This window comes from Mirounga angustirostris, unplaced genomic scaffold (assembly GCF_029215605.1).
Source record: "Mirounga angustirostris isolate CCGP_5_RB_7025 unplaced genomic scaffold, mMirAng1.0.hap1 SCAF_1, whole genome shotgun sequence".
NCBI lineage: Eukaryota > Metazoa > Chordata > Mammalia > Carnivora > Phocidae > Mirounga > Mirounga angustirostris.
This window is the reverse complement of record NW_026991709.1, coordinates 3,850,296-3,873,905: the sequence shown is the minus strand read 5'-3', so window position 1 is coordinate 3,873,905 and position 23,610 is coordinate 3,850,296. Positions and strand designations below refer to the sequence as shown.

The window sequence follows — 23,610 nt, the reverse complement described above, 5'->3', positions numbered from 1 at the left end:
TGTGTTTACCATATTTATTGAGTTCACTCCAAGGGCCCACTAACAGACAGTAGACCGTAAGGTGAAGGGATATCAGTGTGAACAGGAAAGACCAAGTTAGACTTCCTTTTTTGTGGTAAAATACACATAACATGAAATTTACCATCTTAACAACTTTTCAGTTAGTGTTCAATAGTGTTGAATACATCCACACCATTGTGCAACTGTCATCACCATCCATTTCCAGAGCTTTTCTCCTCTTGTGAAATTAAAACTCCATACCTACGAAGCACTCATGCCCCTATGTCCCCTCTCCCAGACCCCTGGCGACCACTATTATAATTCCTGTCTTTATGGTTTTGACTACTCTAGGGACCTCATATGAATGGAATCATCAGTATTTGTCTTTTTGGGCCTGGCTGATTTCACTTAACATAACGTCCTTGAGGCTCATCCACGTTGTAGCAGATGTCAGAACCTCCTTCTCTTTAAAGGCGGAATAATATTCCGTTGTATGTATAGACCACATTTTGCTTATCCATTCATCTGTTGATGGACACTTGGGATGCTTCCGCATTTTTGCTATTGTGAAAAATTCTCCTGAAAATAGGGGTGTACAAATATCTGAGACACTATTTTCAATTCTCTTAAGTATGGACCCAGAAAAGGAATTGCTTGGTCACATGGTATTTCTATTTTTAATTTTTTGAGGAACTGCCATACTCTTTTGCATAGTGGCTGCACCATTTTACCTTCCTGCCAACAGTTCACGAGGGGTTCAGTTGTCCCACATCTTTGCCAACACTCGTTGTTTTCTGTTTTGTAATAGTTGCTGTCCTAATGGGGGAGGGGATATTTCATTGTGGTTTTGATTTGCGTTTCCCTAATTATCAGTAATACTGAGCATCTCCACATGTGCTTATGGACCATTTGTATAACTTCTTTGGAGAAATGTTTATTTAGTCTTTTGCTCATTGTTGAGTTGTTTTTTTGTTGTTGAGTACTGAGCTAGACTTTGGAAAGGGATGATAGAACTCCTTTTTTTTTTTAATGGAGATTTTTTTCTTTATTGAGAAACTTAAGACTTGGGTACATCAAATAAAACCAATTTCTGGGGGGAAAAATAAAAACCCACAATAGAAAAAAAAGTTAACACTGTCTGGGCCATAGCAGAACCCAGAGAATATATTCTTTTAATTGAAAAATTCTAGGTGCTTCATAATTGACCTTTTGATACAAAATGACCTATTAAATTTCCAATTTGTGGGTCTTGGTGTTGAGGTCCATAGGACACGCTAGGAGTCCTCAAACCTTGAGCTGAATTCCAGGAGGGGTTATTTGGCTTTTGAATCGGTTTTTCCTTGGCTAAGAGGGAGCAGCGACAACAGCGCCCACCTTCTGGGCAGCTTCTTTCTTTCATGACAACAAGTGTTGGCAAAGATGTGGGAAAACCGAAACCCTCGTGAACTGTGGGCAGGAATGTGAAATGGTGCAGCCACTATGCAAAAGAGTATGGCAGTTCCTCAAAAAATTAAAAATAGAAATGCCATGTGACCAAGCAATTCCTTTTCTGGGTCTATACTTAAGAGAATTGAAAATAGTGTCTCCGATATTTGTACACCCCTATTTTCAGGAGAATTTTTCACAATAGCAAAACTGCGGAAGCATCCCAAGCGATGAGCCTGCAGAACCGCACAGCTCCATCCACCTTGAGCGGAGCGACTCGGGGGACTCGAGCAGGTGCAGCAGCTCAGAGCTGTCAATCTCCAACAGCGTGCCCGTGATTTTCCCAGCCAGGTCTGAACGCAGGGTTTGGATGAGCGGGAACAAACGTTCTCGCAGCATCTGCTTCTGCTCCTGGGGGGGCGCTGCGGCCAGCATGGAGGCGGTCAGGGGCTCCTGCCCCTGCACATGGACTGCAGGCTGCGGGGCCCGCAGGGGCTGGATGGCAGGGTGAGGGCTGCGACACTGGAGGCGTATTGGTGAGGTGCGAGAGCAGCACGAGGTGCTAAGGTCTGCACGGCTGGGGGAACACCTCCAGACTGGCAGCTGTCAGTCAGCCCTTGCTGGGCGGCACCAGCCCCCCCAAAGTCCATAGCCAAGCGGCCCGGGCACTCAGACCCGACTCTCTGAGCAGTCCTAGGGAGGCCGCGAGAGGCCGGAGCATCACCAGTTGGAGCCAGATGGCGAAGAGCGGGACGAGGCCCAGACTGGCGTATAGCACTTGGCATTCCTTGGAAGCCTTGAGGTCTCCCACCCTGCTGCCAGCGGGGGTTAGGCCTCATCTGTGCTAACTGGCTGGGTGTGTAATATGGAGGTCTTCCCTGGGCCTGGGGGACTGCTGGCACGAAGTAACCACCGGCCGCAGGCCGGCACTGATTTAAGATGGCATTGGCAGGGAGTGCTCGCCTTCCAGCCACCCGCTGCATGTACTGGTTGGTCAGGTGAGCCTTTCGCTCTTCCCTCCTCTGGGCCAGGGCGACATGTAGGGGCTTGGGGCCCACGATGCGTCCGTTCAGCTCGGTGACTGCTTTGGTCGCCTCTTCAGGAGATGAGAAGCAGACAAAGCCAGACCCTTTGCTTCTCCCATCCGCCAACATTACCTTAGCACTGGTGATTGACCCAAAAGGAGAAAACTCTTTCCTTAACTTCTCACCATCAATGGTGTCATCCAAGTTCTTAATGTAGAGATTCACCCCCGGATACCGACTGATTCTCTCTTGTTTTAGGTGTTCAAATTTCCACTTTAACTCAGCCTGCCGTTCCACTTTCTTCTGGGCGCGGCCTACCAAAATCACTTTCCCACTGATTTCTTTTCCATTCTTCTCTTCCACAGCCTTATTGGCATCCTCGTGTTTTTCGTAACTCACAAAGCCAAAGCCTTTGGATTTCCCACTGGGATCTCTCATCACCTTGACACTTAGGGTCTTACCAAACTGGCTAAATAGCTCTTTCAGACTCTCATCATCCACCTCTTCCCCAAAGTTTTCGATATAAACATTGGTGAACTCCTTGGCTTTGGCTCCAAGCTCAGCTTCCCGCTCTTTTCGAGACTTGAATCTGCCCACGAACACTTTGCGGCCATTGAGGAGCATGCCGTTCATCTTCTCGATGGCCTTGTCAGCAGCCTCTTGCGTCTCGAAGTGGACAAAGGCATAAAACCCTCAGAGCCGTTCTCATCACGCACCACCTTGCAAGACAGAATGTTTCCAAAAGCAGAAAAGGTATCATAAAGTGCCTTGTTATCTATAGATTCGTCCAGATTCTTGATGAAGACGTTTCCCACACCAGATTTTCTCAAAGAGGGATCCCTCTGAGGCCACATGATACGGATTGGCTTTCCCTTAATCGCATCAAAGTTCATGGTACCCCAGGCCCGCTCAGGGTCAGCCGGCTGCTGGAAGTTGACGTGGGCATAACCCAGGGAGCGGCGGCTGATCCTATCGCGGCAGACCCGGACGGACAGCACAGGCCCCGCAGGACGGAACCTTCCATTCAGCATGGCCTCGGTGACGTCCGAGGGCAGGTCCCCCACGTAGAGGGAGGCCATGGGGTAGCTGCTGGCCGCAGCGTTCATCTCCCCGGCCCCCAGCCCCCCGAGCCCCGCCAGGAGAACTTCTTATAGGGGCCACACAGGACAAAAGGGGCTCTTCTGGAGCCGTGGCCCGCGCCGCGGCTCACAGGTGGCAGAGTGAAGCTCAGAGACGCCGGAGCAGGCTCGGAGACACGGAGGACCGGGAGGAGGAGTTCAGGGACAGCTCGTTCCAGACTGCAAAACCGCAGACAGAAGGCTCTCAGAACCAAGACGGCCCTCTCTGGGAGTCTGTACTTTGCAGCTGTCCTGGTCTGAAGGTCCAAATTTCAAAGGAGGAAAAAAAAACGTATTGAAACAGGGACTCCCCTCCCACGTATAAAAATTCTCCAAGAGGCCACCGAATGGTGCCCTCTCGGGCGGCCTCCGGACCCGGGTTTCTCTCTAAAGAGAGGCCTCGGGCTCCCGGCGGTTTCAGACGACAGCAGCCAGGGCAAGAGGGGCCCAGGTCTCGGTCGGCGCCCGCTCGGCAGGCCCCGGGGCCGGGCGCGCAGCCTCCCCCCACGCCGGGCCGGCGAAGGGCAGCGCGGACGCGTGGTGCGCCCGGGCCCACGCGCGGGGGGCGAGGGCGGCGGGCGCGGGGCTGCCCCGCGGCGGGGCGCGCACGGGAGGCTCGCTACCGGACCGACGGTCGCCAAGGTGCGGCGGCGGGCGCGGGCCGGCCGGGAGCGAGCAGAAGGGACTTCCCCGGGGTGTCCGAGGAGGATGCGCTTTTCTCTCTCTCTCTCGTTTTTTTTTTTTTTTAGATTTTAAAGCATTGTCGGATTTTTTTTATCTTTTCCTGTTCTTCCTTCAGGCTGCTAGGGCCCGAAAGCGACGGGGGCTGCGGCGACCCGGGGCGGAGAGAACTCTTTTTTTTTTTTTTAATAAAATGTTTAAAAATAGTGTGGGGCAAGGAGCTAGGTCCCAAATGGGGAGGCTAAAAACCTGTACCAGCCTCAAACTAAGTTGTCTTTTGCGATTAAGTCAAGAATGTGGCTTCGGGGAATTTCAGATCCATGTCTTCAAAGCAAGAAGGTGAGGATTTCTCATGTGTTGTCGTCTAAGCAAAGGGATGCTTAGAGGTGTCTGGAAAAGTCACGTGGCAATCAGCTGAGGGCCAGAGCTTGGTGCAAATCAGGTTACGGTCCATCCAAAATGGAATAAGCCACTGCCTTCACTTTCCGTTTATTTCGTATGCTTCATTTGGAAAGATTCTGCTTCTAACTCTACATATTTTCCCACATGTTTCTACAACACGTCACAGACTTTGAAGGAGTTGGGGTGTGCAGGGGGAGGTGGATGGCGCTGGTAGGTTTAAGTCATCAAGAGTCTGCTGGACACCCACTGGGAAGCTGGCACCGGGTCTGGTGGGCACCCTGAGGGAAAAAACAGAGAACGACAAGAGGTCTGATTGATAGGGAAAACCTGAAGAGCTCCCAAGCTCACTATGGAGAGAAGATACCAGCCTAGCCACAGTGCAACAAACATACAGTGAGGTGTAGTGATTAGGAAAATGAAGGCGCGGGCAGACTCCCAAGGATCCAGGAGCATTGTCATGTTAGTCTGGCTCCCAGAACCTTAGCAGTTTGTACTGACCTTCAGAGCAAGTGTCAAATAAGACCATAATGCTTGTTCCCAATCCTACAGTTCACTCTCCTTTCTCAGTTCCTGTCCTTTTGCAGGGGACTGTGGGGAGGCTGAGGCAGGGTTGGGAGGGCTCTGCCACTGACTATTACTGAGACATCTACTCATTCAGGGGGATCTCCTTCTAAGTCTGTTGGAAAGGTCCACTTTGGGAGAGTCAGTTTATCATCTTGGCTGGAGGGTCCTTCCCGAGGGTCTAGCACTAATGGAGCAGAAGGTCATAAGTTGCTTATCAAACAGGAAGGAAAATACCAAGTTTTCTTTAATCAACAGAGGCTATAGGTAATCCTAGGGTTCCTTTTCGGTAGTTAAGCAACTGCAGGGGCAAGGGAGGCTGGGATGCCCTCCAGCACTGGGGCACAATGGGGATATTAACCCCAGCAGTTTTAATGTCAGTCTCTTGTGGTCTTAATTGTGAGGCCTAGGATAGGCTGCTCAATACTCGTTGGATATGACCTCGAAATGATGACAAGATTGGCCAGGCCAAATACAACTGGAAAGCTGGACTTTTATAGACTGAGAGATTTTCTGAATATTTATAAGATGGTGTCTCCAATTAAACTTTCACCACTCCCATCGTTCAAATAGGAGCTGTTTCCTGGAAGACTCTTAAATAAACCTGTATATTTGACCCACCAGACTGCCAAAAGGATGTGGGCCTGCCACCCCAGGTGGATCCTCTTTATCTCTCACAGGCGCTTTTTTCAGGATGGCAGGGAAGAGAACCAGGGGTTATATTTGGACCCCTCCACAGTCAGCTTCACCTCATGCTTCCCTCTGGCTGAGGGTCTGTGGGAGGTGAGCCCAGGATCCTCAAGGCTGTTCCAATTATGTTTCTATGTCCCTTTGATGTCTGTCCATAGGTAAATGCAAATCAAAACCACAATGAGATATGACCTCATACCCACTAGGATGATTATAATAAAAAAGACAGATGGCAACAAATATTGGCAAGGCTGTGGGTAAATTTGGATTCTCACAGGTCGCTAGTGGGAATGTAAAATGGTACAGCTGCTTTAGAAAACAGCCTAGAAGTTCTTCAAAAGGTTAACCATGGAATTATTGTATGATCCAACAATTCCACTCCCAGGTATATACCCAAGAGAACTGAGAACATGCCCTCTCCTATGGTGCTGGAAAAGCTCTTCAGGAGCTATTATAGTTGTTACTCATATAGGAAGTCAACATGCATTCATTCATGTAATTCATTCATTTAATAAATATTGAGTGTCTACCATGAGTCAGACACTGGGAAATAATAGTGAACAAAATAGAAAAACAGCTCTGCACTCATCTACCTTACAAGCCAGTGGGGAGAGGGTCAAAGGCTGCTCACTCCCTAAGTAGAATAAGTAATAAATTAGGTAGAAATGTTGGGGTCAGGGGAGATACTGCAATTTTAAGTATGATAACCAGGGAAGGCCTCACTGGAAAAAGGTGTAATTTGAATGAAGACCTAAAGGAAATGTAGGAGAGAGTCAGACAGATATCTGCAAGATTGCTCTAAAAAAAAAAAAAAGAATGTTCTAGACAAAGGGATAGCAAGTACAATGGCCTTGAGGTGGATGTGTGGCTGGCACACCCATGGGGCAGCAAGACCAGAGGGACTGGTTGTGGAGTAGGAGTGGGTGGGTGGTGGCTTTTCCTCTGAAAGAAATGGGGAGCTGTGGAGAATTGGGGACAGAGGAGGAACAGTTATGACTTGGGTTTTAAAAGGACCCTGCTGTCTATTTTGTGGGGAACAGGGTTACTTGCTCACTGGTACTCAGAACAAGGGGGCAGGAGGACCTGTTGGGAGGCTGTTGAAGTAATCCAGAAGGGGATAGTGATGAGGCAACCACGGTTCAGGTGCTGACTCCAAGGGTCTCTGGCAATGCCCTTGAAAGAGGAGATGGATGAAGTGGTGCCAGATTTTGCCCTGGAGTTAGAGGGGATGTGGGCGAGTAAAATCTAGAGAGAAGAAGCAACGGAGAGACGAGGTCTGGGCTCACAGGCAGGTTGCTGGGTGTTCTTTCTACACAGCAGGGGAAAAGGGCTAGCGTCCCAGTCGAAGGATCGCTGCTGCCCATCTACTATGAAATTGCAGAATTAATCTTCATTGTAAATGGTGGCGAAAAGGCAACATCAGTAAATGGAGAGGATAAAGTTGCTTTATTGGTTTGGTTTCCAAATCATGGAAAGAAAAACACCATACCAGTTCAGTGAGTAAACACACAAAGGTGCTTCTGAACCAGGAGGCAGAAAACCATTTGTGTTTACTTTTGAAGCTGGTTTTCTGGATGGGTCAAGAATAGAGCACCATCATTTCCTTCCATAGTGTGAGGGCAAATTCAGATTCCTTTCCTGTCTTATATGTTCACTTCCTTCCTCCTCTACTTTTTTTGATTGTTATAATTGTCTCTTTTGGGTGGTTCAGTTGCACTCTGTGGAAAATAAAGCAAAAAATATCTATGAGAAAATATAAAATGGACAGGTCTGGAAGAACCTCCTTTTCTAAGATTGTGTCATTAAGGAGACATATTTATTTATTTTTATTTATTTTATTTTATTTTTTTATTATGTTATGTTAATCACCATACATTATATCATTAGTTTTTGATGTAGTGTTCCATGATTCACTGTTTGCATATAACACCCATGCTCCATGCAGTATGTGCCCTCCTTAATACCCATCACCAGGCTAACCCATCCTCCCACCCCCCTCCCCTCTAGAACCCTCAGTTTGTTTTTCAAGGAGACATATTTCCTTTAGGAAAGGTGCTCCTTGATTGAACTTAAAATATGTTTTGAATGTTCAAACTTTGATTTCCTTGCAGGATTACGTCAAATCCTAGGGACCTATTGTAGGTGCTGAGGATACAGCAGTGGGCAACACAGATAAAACCCCAATGTGATGGGCTTATGTTGGCTGGCTAGATGGTAATAGAGGAGGTGAGAAGTAGGATTCGGGGCGGGATGATTTGCTGATGGAACAGATGGGGCTGTGTTATCACTCCATTGTGAGGACAGTTGTCCTGAGACAGATAGGGAGCACATAGTCATGAGCAATCTTGTGGCCCACATCTAAGGTAAGGTAGTGTGCTAGGCGCTCTGCAACAGACAGGTAGACCAGACCCCATCTTTGCCTCAGAACGGTTGCGATGTGAGTGCAGGTTTCATCCTAGGAACTCAGAAAAAAGTAAATGAGTACAAGACTTCAGTTTGGTGTTCCAGAGAACACTAGACATGTTGCAAGAATGTAAACTACTGATCGCCATAGGAATTCAAATATATGACTCAGGGCTGCACTAGGATCGAGGCAGGGCTGGACGGGGGAGGCGGATGGGAGTCGGGAGGAGGGCAGGAGGCTGTGGTTTGGGAGTCAGGATATACGACTGAGACTGAAGTCAATTTTACCTGGAGATGTGGAGGGAGATGAGGCTGGACAAAGCAGACAATTCCCTTGTAAAATGCAGCAGGGAAACTACTTTGTCATCATTTGACTGATCGTAAGTTGAGCTCAATAATTTCATTCCAGATCATAAACCAATTGCCCTCTTGCAAGAGATTAATTGCTAGAAGGACCTACTGGCTTTTCTCCGATGATGGGACGATAAACAATGCACATGACAGATTGCCTGGAAAATGAGACATAATCATGACGGTCAAACCCGGGTATTAAATCCATGTGCAAGGAAAATCAGGAGGAGGGGAAACCACTGTTAATCATGGTGAGAAAGCTGGATTATAAAATGGTCAGAGGGGCTTTTTTACAGATGTTTGAATTTAATGCATTAGGAGACTGTCAAAGAGGTGCATTAAAACCAGTAAATATGTTCCAGCTACAGTGGGAATCAATTACCTGTTCTTCTTTCAGAGGAGGTAAACTAGATGGCATACAGTATTTTTAGTAACTGAAAATGTTTCTCTGATTTAGATTGTATTTTATTTTTCCTTCGGAAAGCTACATAGCCCACTACCCTCAGGTATTAGAAATGATTTTCTTTAAAGCCCAGAAGTGAGGAGATTGTGTCTTAGAGCTAAGCTAGGCTGCCTCTGCTCTCATCCTTGCTCTTCGCTTTACTCCTATTTCATCTCTTGGTGCCTCAGTTTCTTTATCTGTAAAATGGGATGATGGTGATGGTGGGGTCCACTTCACAAGGTTGCTGGAGGATGATTATTAGCATTGGTGCAGCAGCTTGCCGTACTCTGTAATGTTGGCTGTGAGCACAGCCAAATGCTTTTCCACCCATTTCCAACATTTTGTGGCTAACCAGTGTGTTTCTTGTTTATTACAGACCTCCTCGAGCTTTGCACAAGTTGCAGGGTTTCCATTCTTCCTGAGGGGAGGAGCTACTTTTCATGGGCAGCAGTCTGGTCAGTGGCTGCAGGAGGCATGGAAAGCCCCAGACAAATCCCCAGGATGCCCCCAGATGCGGAGCTGGGGCCATGGGTTCATCCATTCACGTCTCAGGCAGTCCCTAGAGGCCTCTCCTGAGTATTGGCTGTGGCAGCAAGTGGTAGAGCAGAAGCCACCAAGTGTGGTTTCCAGATCCACTGGGTGAATCATTTCAATCAAGCATTAGGTTGGATGGTAAAAGTTGTCATTTATATAGGTTGGAAATGATGCACATTGGCAATCTCATATAATTCAACCTAATATTTCGGGTGTCCTACTTCACTTCATTAAGGGATATAAGTATCATACCATTTACTACTTTCTAGCTGGAACTACCAATGTCACAGGCTGCATTAGTGAGCCTATGCAGGAAAAGACAATTCCATTCTACATCTCACCTGAAATCCTTGATTGAAATACTTTGTGGAATTCATTCAGTAATATCTACTAGGTCCTCCGTATGCTGGATATGAGACAACACTTAACCACCTGCTATTCGGTCTAAGATCAGTAAAATTCATTATCATCACCATCAGTCATATGTAGACACGCTCAGCCTCACTGGTGGCCTACAGGAATATTCCTAAGCATTTGGGGTGGTCATAAAAGGACTTTAGGTATAATATGAAGTATAAGAAGGGTGCCAACCTTATGTGTGGACTGACTTTGGAAGCATCAGGGGTATGACTTGGTCATATGTGGAAAAAGAGGCAGAGCAAAAAAAGGTTTTTATGATTCAGATGTCTCTCTTTGTGGTTTGGTCTAATTTTGGGAGCAGGGATTCCCAGGTTAACTGCAAATAGCATGATTGAGAAACTACCATTTATTCCAGTCTTGTCTCACTCCTCTCGTCCACAGGCACTGTTCTGGTGGTCCTCTTCTGTTCACACGATGTTCTTGCCTGAGACTCTTCAGCATAGAATTGGTTGTTTCTTCCTTCATGGCTCTTATAAATAATTATGGAGAGTTTTCAGACTTTGTACCTCACATGCTAGAAGCCTAATATTTCTTTTTCTTTCCTTTTTTTTAGAGGTGGAAGGGGCAGAGGGAGAGGAAGAAAGAGAATCTAAAGCAGACTCCACGCCCAATGCGGAGCCTGACCCAGGACTCAATCTCACTACCCTGAGATCATAACCTGAGCCAAAATCAAGAGTTGGATGCTTAACTAACTGAGCCACCCAGGCACCCCTAGAAGCCTAACATTTCTTTAACAATCACCTTCTACTAAAGGTTTTGCTTCCCTTTAAAACATTCTGCCAAATGTTGGGTAGTAGAACAACCTTAGTAATATATCAGTCAGGATAGGCCAGGCAAGGCTGCAGTGACACATAACCACAAGATCTCAGACACTGAAACAACCAAGGTCTATTACTGCTCCCACTACATGCCCACTGCAGTTTAGCTGGGGTCTCTGTGCACACTGTTTTCATTGGGACATCCTGGCTGTGAGAGTTCCAGCTCTGTGCTTCCACAATCGCTTAAGCAGGAAAAGGAACATTGGTTCTTAAAGCTTCCACCTGAAAGTGACACATGGCTTTGTAAGTCACGTGACCACATGCAACTTCAAGAGGAAGCAGAAGAGTGCAATCACTCATGTAAGCAGAATCCAGAGGGCTGGATTCTTCTAGTGAAGAGCGATAATGACCACTGCCGGCGGCCAACGGGAAGGCATGCATGATGCTTGAGCTTTCTTTCACTCTCCTAAACACCACATCCTATATCCTTGTTTGCTCAACTGGTTGTGCTATTTTGGGTTTTGTGCAAGGAAGGAAGGAGTTGCATTCTGCTTCCTTTGTTGGAGAGAGAAGTGGAAGATGACTTCTGATACTTAGTTGTATGAGACCGTAATGCATCCTGTGTAATTCCCTAAAACATCAGTATGAAAGAAAAATATGCTTTGTACACACACACAAACACAGACACACACAGTGGTAAAATATACATAACATAAAATTAGTCTTCTAATGAGTTTTCAGTGTGCAACTCAGTACATTCACACTGTTGTGCAGCCATCACCACCATCCATCTCCAGAACTTTCTTATCTTCCCAAACTGAAAGTCCATTCCCCATTAAACTCTAGCTCCTCATTTCCCCTTCCGCAGGCCCTGGCAACCACCATTTTACTTTCTGTCTCTATGAATTTGACTACTCTAGGTTTCTTGTATAATTTGAATCCCATAGTATTTGTCCTTTTGTATCTGGCTTATTTCACTTGGCATTATGTCCTCAAAGTGCATCCCTGCTATAGCATGTGTCAGAATTTCATTCCTTTTTAAGGCTAAATAATATTCCATTGTATGGATAGACCACATTTTGCTTATCCATTCATCTGTCAATGGATGCTTGGGTTGCTTCTTCCGTTTGGATATTGTGACTAATGCCACTGTGAACATACTGTACAAGTATCTGTTCAAGTCTGTTTTCAATTCTTTTGGGGACATATCCCCAAAAGAAGGTCATTCTATTTTTAGTTTTTTTGAGAAGTGCAGTGGCAATACTTAGCCCAGTATTTCTTATTTTCTGTAGAGTTATAGCCCCATCCTGGTGACTCAACACATAAACCTAGTAAATTCCTGAGAATTTTTATAGGAAAGAAACCTCTTTATCTTGGATTAACACAACAGTTGCTATATTTATTTGACCATAGACTCTCTACCCTGTTTTTGATTGAGATGTCCACTAAGACCCTATGAAATGTGATTAGTGTGAGAAATATTAATTAAGTGTTAAACTCTTAGCACCTTGTGGGCTGCACAAGAAACGGCTAAATGACCTAAGGAAAAACCTTAAATGTGGAGGATAAAGATGCCACAGTATGACTGGTCAGCTAGCCAGCCTTCTTGTTAGCTAAAAATTACTAAAAACATCCCAATTCCACCAAGCTGAAAAACATAGTTGAGTGAAAGTAATGAAAGCTGGAAAGGAGAGAGGAATGGGTAGAGGGCTGGGAGGGGGAAAGGGAGAAGGAGGGGAAGGAGAAGACATATCTCGTGAAGATGTCCACCTACTGGGCTATGCTGGCTGCATTCTCTTCCCTTGCTCATTTCATCTGCACAACAGTTGGAAAGTAGAAGTTCTGTTCTTCTTGAAGAGACTGGACTCAGGACCACACAACTGGTAAGCAGTGCTGTTGGGACTGGAGCTGCTCTCATGACCCCGCAGCAGAGGAGGGCCAGTGGCTCTCAGTAGCCATGGAGGGAGCAAAGAGATGCCTGCAGGGGAGAGCCGTGTCTGGCTGCAGGGGCAGCTTGGTGGCCTGGGGGCAGGCAGTGTGGGCAGATAGCCCCTCAGCTGCAGTACACGCTAAAGTCCATCTTAGGTGGAAGGTTTTCGGATAATAGTGCATATAGAAGCTGGCAGTGTTTGTAGAATGTCTGGGGATGGGTGGGAGGAGGCTGTTTGAGCCTGGCCCCAGAGCTGGGGGCTCCCAACACCCGGACTTCTGCCCAGCTTCCCTGTGGACTCTAGAGGTCACAAGCCCGGGGGCTGCACCCTGTTGGGAAGCTCTGCCCTAAGTGTGTTCTATCACAACACAGAACATGGAGTTGCAGGGAAAGCTATGTGTGTTGGTGGTGGTTGGCGGGACTAAGCAGGACGCCAGCTGCAGTGGCAAGTCGGAGGACACGGTGCCATCTACCCTCATCCAAAGTGGCCTCGCGCTTTCATCAGGGGTCTGTGGAACAGACTGTGGGACTCAAGTGGGGGAAGAAACAGGACATTTGATTCCCTTGAGTGTGGAGAGCAATCTGCTCCTGGCCTCTGAGGTAGAAACTGAGAGCTTTGTACTTGAGAAGGAACTTTCTGGCAACAGGTGATGACCTTGCATGGTAGGACGACAGAGCAGGTGGGGGTGGAGGTGATGGACACTGACCAGCCCATCAGAAGCTGGTAGGGTTTTTTTTTTTTTTTAAGATTTTATTTATTTATTTGAGAGAGAGAGAATGAGAGAGAGCATATGAGAGGGGTTAGGGTCAGAGGGAGAAGCAGACTCTCCGCCGAGCGGGGAGCCCGACGCGGGACCCGATCCAGGGACTCCAGGATCATGACCTGAGCTGAAGGCAGTCGCTCAACCAACTGAGCCACCCAGGCGCCCCTATCTTTCATGTTTTTTCAACTTGTTCCCTTTGCTGTTTTTCCATTTCATCCAGGGATTTCCATCGCGGAGAATATTCATACTCAAATGTGCCATGCTGGGCAAAACGAGGAGGCGTTTCTCTCTCCTGTTGATACATTGGATTCTTCTGTGCAAGTTTTTCAGGAAGGCCATCTTCATCATCTAGTTGTTCAAGTGGTTCCACAATGACTGGACGAGGAGTTGTTGTCAGTAAGAAACACCTTCGCTGCATCTTTCAAAGGCTTTTCTTGCTGCTGGTTTAGAAGCCAATTCCACAATGCCTTTCCCTGTAGATCCACAATGCTTTTCCCTGTAGATCTGCCCCGATCATCCACAATCATAGCAGCCCTTCCAATAGGACCCAGTTGGCGAAAGGCTTCTTCCAACGGTTCACTGGAAACACAAGGTGAAAGATTTCGAGCGGAGAGGGCAGCGGCTTGTGTGGCAAAGCGAACCCGAAGCTGCCTACCTCTCCTGGGTGTATCAGCAAGTGCAGCTTTGGCAGTTTCAGCCAATGCCCAGATTCAAGTTTAATGAGCCCAAATCCTTGGCCTTGGTCGATAAAAGCTGCTCCTGGTTCTCATATTTCGCAGACAGTCTTTTGAATTCCTCCTCTGTGGTGCCAGCAGGTGGATTCCCAACAAACAGCCGCCCGCGCTGCGTGGAGGTTTTCTCTCCAGGCCTCCCCGAGAGAGACGAGGTGGCGTCCAGCCCCCCGGAGTCGCTGAGCTTCTCGTCTGTCGCTGCGGCCGCCGGCCCGCCGGCTGGGGACCCCGCTGGTGCTGCCAGGGGGCGGGCGGGTGGCGCTGCCGGCCTCCGCGGGGCTCCCCGCCGCCAGGAGCGCTGCGGCCCGGCCCGCCGCCCGGCTTCGGCCCGCCGCCCGGCTTCGGGCGCCTGGCATTCTGCCGCCTTTCGGGCCTCGGGGCCCGGGCCCCCTGCGGGGGGAGGTGGCGGGCCCCCGGCCTGAGGCGGGGTGCTGGGGACCCCGCTGCTCGGCGGCGCCCAGGTGACAGCGGGCGGCGGGGGCGGGGTGGGGCCAGGCCCCGTCGGGGCGCCCGAGGTCGGAGGAGTAGCAGGCGGTGCGGAGCCCGAGGCCGGCGGGGCGCTGCCCACTCCGGGCGCCGGGCCGGGGCCCGAGGAACGACGGGCTTGGGCGAGGCCTGGGGCGGCGGCGGGATCGGGGGCGCGGGGCCACCCTGGCCCGGGCCGGGACCCACGGGTCCGCGCTTCTGATTGAGGCCCGCGCCGGGTGGCGGGGAGCGAAGTCGCGGAGGCCACCGCCATGGCTCCGGAACAGGTCCCGAGACAGGTCTGTGATCACGGGGCGGTCGAGGCAGACCCGGGGAAGACGCTCGGGGACCCTGGAGGCCCCCTTGCTTCACAGGAGGTGGCGGATGGCACAGGCCAGAGTGATCTCTTTTTAATGACGTGCTGCAGTTGGAACCCAGCCTCTTAGGAAGTGCAAACCTGGGAGAAATTTGGTCTGACTCCTTCCACTTGGTGGGGTGACTCCAGGGCCAATTTAGATTTTGCTGAAATTATAGTACATTTTGGAAAACTTATGCTTTCCATGCGCAAGTGCAAAGGATGCACACAAATGCGAGCATCAGGATGAGGGAGTCCTTGACCATCTGCGTTCCCCCAAAGAAGCATCCATTTCTGGAAATATAGTGGATATTGTTGCAGATGGAATGCTGGTAACTGTGTTGGGGAAAGGTCTGGGAACTTCTTTTTTTTAAGATTTTATTTATTTATTGAGATAGAGAGAGTGGGGAGGGGGTTCTGAGGGAGAGGGAGAGAGAATCCCATACAGACTCCACACTGAGCTCAGAGCCCTGCAGGGTTCAGTCTCATGACCCTGAGATCATGACCTGAGCTGAAATCAGGAGCTGGAGGCTTAACTGCCCCAGGTCTGGGAACTTCTGATTATTTTCAAACACAATGACTTAGAACATGACAGTTTTTCTCTTTGTCATTTTTATTACAGTAGACATTGTGTAATGAAGTTTTCACTGTAGAGAAATTAGAAAACATTAAAGTATCAAAATAACATGCCCCAATTCTACCACTCATCAATGACCATTATAAGTCATTTGGTTTCTATTTCTATGCAATTAGTTAAAATAGGATCACATTCTGCACTTTTTAATCTGTTTAGTTCACTGATGAAAATATCATAGGACAGTCTTTTTAAAATAATTAATAATTCCATATTTATCAACCGAGCACCTATTATGTACTCAGCATGTGAGATACTGGGCACAGAATGGGGGGACAGATGTGCTCTCCCCAAACTTAGTTTAGCGGAGGAGATAGTCATTCATGAAGGACCATGCCGTATGTTGTGACAAACTGTGATCATTATGTGCAGGAAGCACAGAGGGTATGATAAGAGGCTGGGGTAATTTGGAGGGTCAAAGAGGTTCCCTGTGAGGAAGGGAATGTTGTGGGACAGCGAGCTGGTCAAGACAGTGGTAATCTCCCACTTATCTTCACACCTCCGGTGCTGTGTCACCGACCTTGCTACAGTCTCAGTAGAGTTGAAAGCCCCCTTCTCTCTCCCTTGCTCCCTTTACTCCTCTTTATTGAGGGAGGAGCCTTGAGATCCATGAGTCGGGCTCCAAGCCTTCTTCACTGTGCGGTCCAGACTCCCTGTTCATGGGCCCCTGAACCTCTGTCCTATTATGCATTCTTCTCTTTTAGACATAGCTCCAGTGTCAGGTCCTTTTTCAACAGGGGAGAGGAGAGGGGTTTTCTGCTCTCATTACCACTTGCAGGAGGCTAAGATAAGCTTCTTCAATAAAATATGTGGTATAATAGTGAGGCCCTTTGATTGCAGGTGAGAGGAACATTCTTCCAACAGAGCCAGAGTCAGATTCATGCAGCAGTGACCAGCTGACTCTGCCATGTTAGCCTAATCTCGTAAGTGAGAGGTGGGCTTGGTTTCAGGCCCTCCAGTGCATGTCTGAATAGCACTTTTGGGAAAACCTGGCTCATTCTCTTACTAGATGTGTAACTTGAGCAGGTTGATGAAACTTTGCCAATCTCAGTTTTCTCACTGATGAAGTAGAGATGCTGACTGTGTTGTTGGTTTCTGTTGTTTTGTCTGCTAGGTGTCTCTTTCTCTGGGGAATGGTCCAACACCATCTGGTGCTGGAGGGGCTGCCATTCACCAGCCCCACATCTCTGTCCACAGGGCTGGACATGGAACTCACGCCTGGCCAACAATAGTGACGCACTCTCTTGACCACAGAGAGCAGCCCAAAGCTGGGAAAGTGACTTGAGTGAGGTCAGTTGGAATCCTTCTCTGGGGTCTTATTTATTCTAACGACAGAGGCCAACCCTGTCTTTCTCCTTGCATCAAGAACTAAAGGGAGCTGCTGAAGCCATGTTTCCTATTACATAGGGCAAAGCCTGTCTGGAGTAGGAGAGAATAAACCAAAGAGAGCCAAACGTAAGTGGGGGGAGGAGAGGGAAGAGAGGGGGAGGGGTACCAGGGTCATATCACTCCAGGAGAGACCCTCTCCCTTGTCATCATCCCCAAGGCCACAATTACCTCCAGACTTCCCTCTTAATGTGTTTCTTCAAATTTTCTTTTTTGTTGGTATTAGTTTTGGTTGGGTTTCTAGCACTGGAAACTAGAACTAAAAAAAGTCCTGGCTAGATAAAATATCTGCTTTATAGAGTTGTGAGCATTAAATTAATTGCTGTATTTGTTAAGTGCTTAATTAGCACAGTATCTGAAGAACGGCAAGGACTTAACAACTTATGGTTAATAGTATTGGTGGGACTTGTCTTCTTCCTTGAACCTGAGCAGTAAAGTGTCATCTGTGGCTTTCAGCAGCATCAGCAGCATCTGGGAGCCTGTTAGAAATGCTAAATCTCGGTCCTTGTATGTGATCTTCTCAATCAGAATGTGCATTTGGCAAGGTCCACACCTGAGTTGTCTACAAACTACACTCTAGAAAGCACTGGCCTGGTCATGGTGATGACTTTTTAGATATACCACCAAAGGTGTGATCCATGTAATAAAGAATCAATAAGCTGGACTTTATTAAATTGAGAACTTCGGTCTGTGAAAGGTAGTATCAGGTTAGAGGACAAGCCACAGACTGGGGAGAAAATATTTGCAAAGACATCTCTGACTGTTATCCAAAATATACAAAGAGCCCTTTGAGTAAGAAAGACAAGAAATAACAAGTGTTGGCAAGGATAGGGCGAAAAAGGAACCCTCGTGCACTGCTGGTGGGAAAGCAAGCTGGTGCAGCCACATTGCAGAACAGTATGAAAGCTCCTCAAAAAATTAAAAATAGAATTGTCATATGATCAAAATTTTTTGCCATAAATTCCACTACTCGGTATTTACCCAAAGAAAATTAAAACACTAATTCAAAAAGATATATGTACCCCTGTGTTTACTGCAGCATTATTTACAATAACCAAGATATGGAAACAACCCAATAGATGAAAGGATAAAGAAGATGTGGTGCATATATACAATGGAATATTACTCAGCCATAAAAAAGAATGAGATCTTGTCACTTACACAACATGGATGGACCTAGAGGGTATTTGCTAAGTGAAATAAGTCAGACAAAGACAAATACCATATGATTTTATTCATGTGTATTTTGATTTAAGAAACAAAACAAACAGAAAAAAGAGACAAACAAACAAACGAAAACCAGACTCTTAAATACAAAGAATAAACTGATGGTTGCCAGACGCGAGGTTTGTGTGCTTGTGGGGGCGGTAGGCAAAATAGATAAAGGGGATTAATAGCACACTTACTGTGAGGAGCACTGAACAATGTACAGAATTGTTGAATCAATATATTGTACACCTGAGACTAATATAACACTATACTTCGATTAAAAAACTTTTTAAAATTAAAAAATGACATTCTCTTCTGGAAAAAAATGACATCTTGCTCTCTTTTATGTACATATATATGTGTATATATATATGTATATATATATACATACACACATGTATATTTCAACAATGAAAAAATTTTAAAGTTCAACAATAAGAAAACAAATGACTTGATTAAAAAATGGGGCCAAAGATCTTAACAGATATTTCACCAAAGTAAATCTGCAGATGGCAAATATGTATAGGAAAAGATGCTCCACATCATATGCCTTCAGGGAAATGGAAGTAAAGGCAATAGTGAAAGGGGGCGCCTGCGTGGCTCAGTCAATTGAGCGAGTGACTTCGGCTCAAGTCATGATCTTGGGGTCCTGGGATGGAGCCCCACATTGGGCTTCCCACTCAGCAGGGATTCTGCTTGTCCCTGTACCCCCTCTTCCCCCTCCCCTCACTCATGCCCTCTCTCTCTGAAAAAATAAATAGAATCTTTAAAAAAAGACAATAGTGAGATAGCACTATATGCTTATTAGAATGTCAAAAACCCAGAACGCTGTCAACACCAAATGCTGTTGAGGATGTGGAGCAAGAGGAACTCTCACTCTTTGGGGTGGGAATGCGAAATGATATAGCCACTCTGGAAGACAGTTGGTGGTGTTTTTTTGTTGTTGTTCATTTTGTTTTTATAACACTAAACATACTGTTACTATAGGATCCAGCATTCTTTTTTTAAATTAACATATAATATATTATTTGTTTCAGGGGTACAGGTCTGTGGTTCATCAGTCTTACACGATTCACAGTGTTCACCATAGCACATACCCTCCCCAATGTCCATCACCCAGCCGCCCCATCCCTCCCACCCCCCTCCACTCCAGCAACCCTCAGTTTGTTTCCTGAGATTAAGAGTCTCTTTTGGTTTGTCTCCCTCTCTGGTTTCATCTTGTTTCATTTTTCCCTCCCTTCCCCTATGAGCCTCTGTCTTGTTTCTCAAGTTCCTCATATCAGTGAGATCGTACAATAATTGTCGTTCTCTGACTGACTTATTTGGCTTAGCATAATACGCTCTAGTTCCATCCACATTGTTGCAAATGGCAAGATTTCATTTTTTGATGGCTGCATAATATTACATTGTATATACATCACAAATCTTCTTTATCCATTCATCTGTTGATGGACATCTAGGCTCTTTCCATAGTTTGGCTATTGTGGACATTGCTGCTATAAACATCGGGGTGCACGTTCCCCCTCGGATCACTACATTTGTATCTTTGGGGTAAATACCCAGTAGTGCAATTGCTGGGTCAATACGGTAGCTCTCTTTTCAACTTTTTTTTTTCCATGCAGAACGTGCCCTCTTTAATACCCATCACCAGGCTAACCCATCCCCTCACCTCCTCCCCTCTAGAACCCTCAGTTTGTTTCTCAGAGTCCATCGTCTCTCATGGTTCGTCTCCCGCTCTGATTTCCCCCCCTTCATTCTTCTCCTCCTGCTATCTTCTTCTTCTCTCTCTTTTTTTAAAAACATATAATGTATTATTTGTTTCAGAGGTACAGGCCTGTGATTCAACACTCTTACACAATTCACAGTGCTCACCATAGTATTGAACAAGGGAGTAATAAGAGGTGCCCCGGTAAATTCCTGAGTTCAAAGATAGACCTTCTTGCCCATGGTACTGGAATAACAACTCAACTTGTCTCTGGTAATCAGGATTGGTCACAGTAGCCAGGGACTCCTTTTCCATCTGCTGGTTTAGTAGCATAAGGAGTCCCAAAGGGCCAGGGTGCAATCTCAGCTTCTAATGCATCAGAACTACTACTATGTTTTGTGGCAGATGCCTTCTTCCCTTGGACACTAGGACCTCCAAACCCATCAGGTCAAGATGGTAGGATGAGAAGCAAACATAATTTGGTAAAATAGTGAGGGGGCTACTCCCCCCCATCACCCCATTGTCTACTGGCTATGCGTTCCATACATTGTATCTATGGCACCAATGGCACATGTATTGGTTGCCAGTTTAGGGCATTTACCACATCCCATAAGAGAGAACCCCGACCTCACAGTGACTGCTTCCCAGCTGGTACCACGACAGAGCTTTCAGAAGACCATCCCACCTTTCCACCTAGGCAGCTGCTTCCTGGTAATGGGACATATGGTAAGATCAGTGAATTCCATTGGCACGAGCCCATTGTCACTCTTAGTTTACCACAGATTTGACCCCTGCTCAGTAGGACACAATGACATGGGTAAGGGAGAAATTGTTGAAGCAACGAGGCTTGATGGAAGAAGTTCAGTGAACTGCATCTACTACAAATTGGCCTCCTGGTTCCCTAAGACTGGTTCTCTGCAGGGGAGAGTGGCTTTGATAAGACATAAATACCTTCACATTCTGTGCCCATTCATTGAGGCCCATATATATATACTTCTTCCTAGACCCCATTATTATCAATTTTCTAATCCTGATGGCATGAATCAGGGCATATCTGTAACTCAGCCCATTTGTTCCTTCCACATTACAAAGAAAATTTAAAACACTACCCACATACTTGCCCACGGGGGGGATGTCCCTTCACCACCACCTTTTCGGTACAACTTCTGTCTGGTATAAACAAATCAGGCTCTTGACTTTTCTTCCTTCATTAGCTGGTCATAAGAAATTCCTATTAAGCCATAAACATGTGTTGATGGATAAAAGGCAGAGCAGTAGAATCAATAAACGTCTGGCCAACTTCCTAGTGCAGTTTACTTGGAACTTCCATTCTGTTTCAACCCCAAGTCCTATTTACCTGTGCTAGATTTTCATACTAATGGCCCCCAGTGGATCATGTCTCTGGGTATCCAAGCCCTCTCATACTGACTGTGCTTGGACAAGTGACTTGCACTGGTTAATGGGGCATCAGCAAATATGATAAATGTTTGTGTACTGGAATTAATCCTCTTGGAACACTGTCCTGAGACTGTGTGTGAGGAAACCATGTCTGGCTTCCCTGAGCACGAAAGACCACAGTGAGACCTGCATTTCTCAACTGTCTCCATTGAGACCAGTCCCCAGCTGGCCCTTCAGCTTAAAAATAAGGAAAAACCAGCATGAGAACCAATCATAAGAAGTCAACAGAATCATAAAAAATATTAAACTACTGTGTTAGTTTTGTTTGTTTTGATTGAAGCCTCAGGTTCTGGGGTGATTGTTATTCAGCAATGGATAACTGAGAGAAAAATCAGTACCTAGTAGTGGGGGGCTTCGGTAATAAAAACGTAAAACATGAAGGATTGACTTTAGGGCCAGGCAGTGAACACAGGCTGGGAGGTAAGGAAACTGCCATTGGAGACTGGGAAGCATGCAATTGAAGGCTTATAGTAGGAAGGCAATTTGCAAAGCTGTCACCAGTAATAGCTTGGGAGATACAAAATGTACCTAAACTTAAGGATCTTGCTAAGGAGATTTCCAAGCAGAATTTTGAAAATACCCATGGCTTCTTATAGCTGTATATAATAAGGAACTATTTAATAAGAGAGTAAACTGTTCCATCTGTAAGCAGAATTTAGGGGAAATTCAAGAGACAGAACCTGCTGGTTGGAAAAGGAAACAGTTTCTCATCTCTAGTTTTCCTATCAGCAAATGAATCTCAAACTAAGCAATAGTCACAAGGCAGAGATCTAATGAAGGATATGATTGTAGGACCTCTGAAAGTTTTTTTTTTATTATTATGTTATGTTAATCACCATACCTTACATCATTAGTTTTTGATGTAGTGTTCCATGATTCATTGTTTGCGTATAACACCCAGTACTCCATGCAGAACGTGCCCTCTTTAATACCCATCACCAGGCTAACCCATCCCCCCACCCCCCTCCCCTCTAGAACGCTCAGTTTGTTTTTCAGAGTCCATCGTCTCTCATGGTTCATCTCCCCCTCCGCTTTCCCCCTCTTCATTCTTCCCCGCCTGCTATCTTCTTCTTCTTCTTCTTCTTCTTCTTTTTTTAACATATCATGTATTATTTGTTTCAGAGATACAGGTCTGTGATTCATCAGTCTTAAACGATTCACAGCGCTCACCACAGCACATACCCTCCCCAATGTCTATCACCCAGCCGCCCCATCCCTCCCACCCCCCACCACTCCAGCAACCCTCAGTTTGTTTCCTGAGATTAAGAATTCCTCATATAAGTGGGACCTCTGAAAGTTTTAAGATGGTGCTTAGTTACTTCAGCTGAAAGAAGGGCTTTTTAAGTATCTTAAGGGCATAATCCTCCAGCGGTTGTACGTGAAGCTCAAAGTAGAGAGGGATCAGTCTTGAAAGAAATTATGGTTTTAGCTTGGGGTATAGAGTGAATCACACTATTGAATCACTATAGAAATCTTATGAAGTGTTTTTTATATATATAAATATATTATTTATTTATTTGTCAGAGAAAGAGAGAGAGAGAGCAAGCACAAGCAGGGTGAGCTGGCAGAGGGAGAAGCAGGCTCCCCATTGAGCAGGGAGCCCGATGCAGGGCTCAATCCCAGGGCCATGGGATCATGACCGGAGCCGAAGGCAGATGCTTAACCGACTGAGCCACCCAGATGTCCCGCTCATAATGTTTTTAAAGGGTTTTGCCCGCTTGAACTAAATGAGACAGAGTCAATTCAAAATGCAAAGAGGCTCTGAATCCCCCAGCTTTCTATGGCAGGAAACAGGCTGAGTTATTCATGTCCAAACATGAGACATTTCTTATGGGGGGAGACAATGATCTCTGAGAGGACAAAGTTAAGATTCCCTGAGAAAGACAGGAATGATGAAGAATTGCCAGGGAGTAGAACTGGGTTTTAATCATGGAATATTTCTTAACCTTAGGAAGTCCTGACATGTTTCTGGATGTATTTCAGAATCACTGTGGACCAATGACTGTTAGATGTCTCTCCTTACTACTCTTCACTACTTCATACCTATGGCTTCATGGGGAATTCCACATGTTCAGTCTTCCACAGCCTCTCCACCTCACCCTCCAACCCAGTGATTCTTGGGTTTCCCATATGCAAAATATATTCGCCCCTTCCAGGACTCCT

The 23,610-nt window shown here is 46.4% G+C and overlaps 1 protein-coding gene and 1 pseudogene across 1 annotated transcript; both read right to left on the bottom strand.

Annotated features, from left to right (window-relative positions):
* LOC123842502 (splicing factor, proline- and glutamine-rich-like) overlaps positions 1 to 23,610 on the bottom strand; it is a 164,321-nt pseudogene that overhangs the window by 75,991 nt on the left and 64,720 nt on the right.
* Positions 1,758 to 3,793, bottom strand: LOC123841979 (polyadenylate-binding protein 4-like). The gene is given in 2 exon segments (XM_054506721.2): positions 1,758 to 3,137; positions 3,140 to 3,793. Coding segments are annotated over 2 exon segments (1,686 nt in total). The 5' UTR covers positions 3,557 to 3,793; the 3' UTR covers positions 1,758 to 1,868.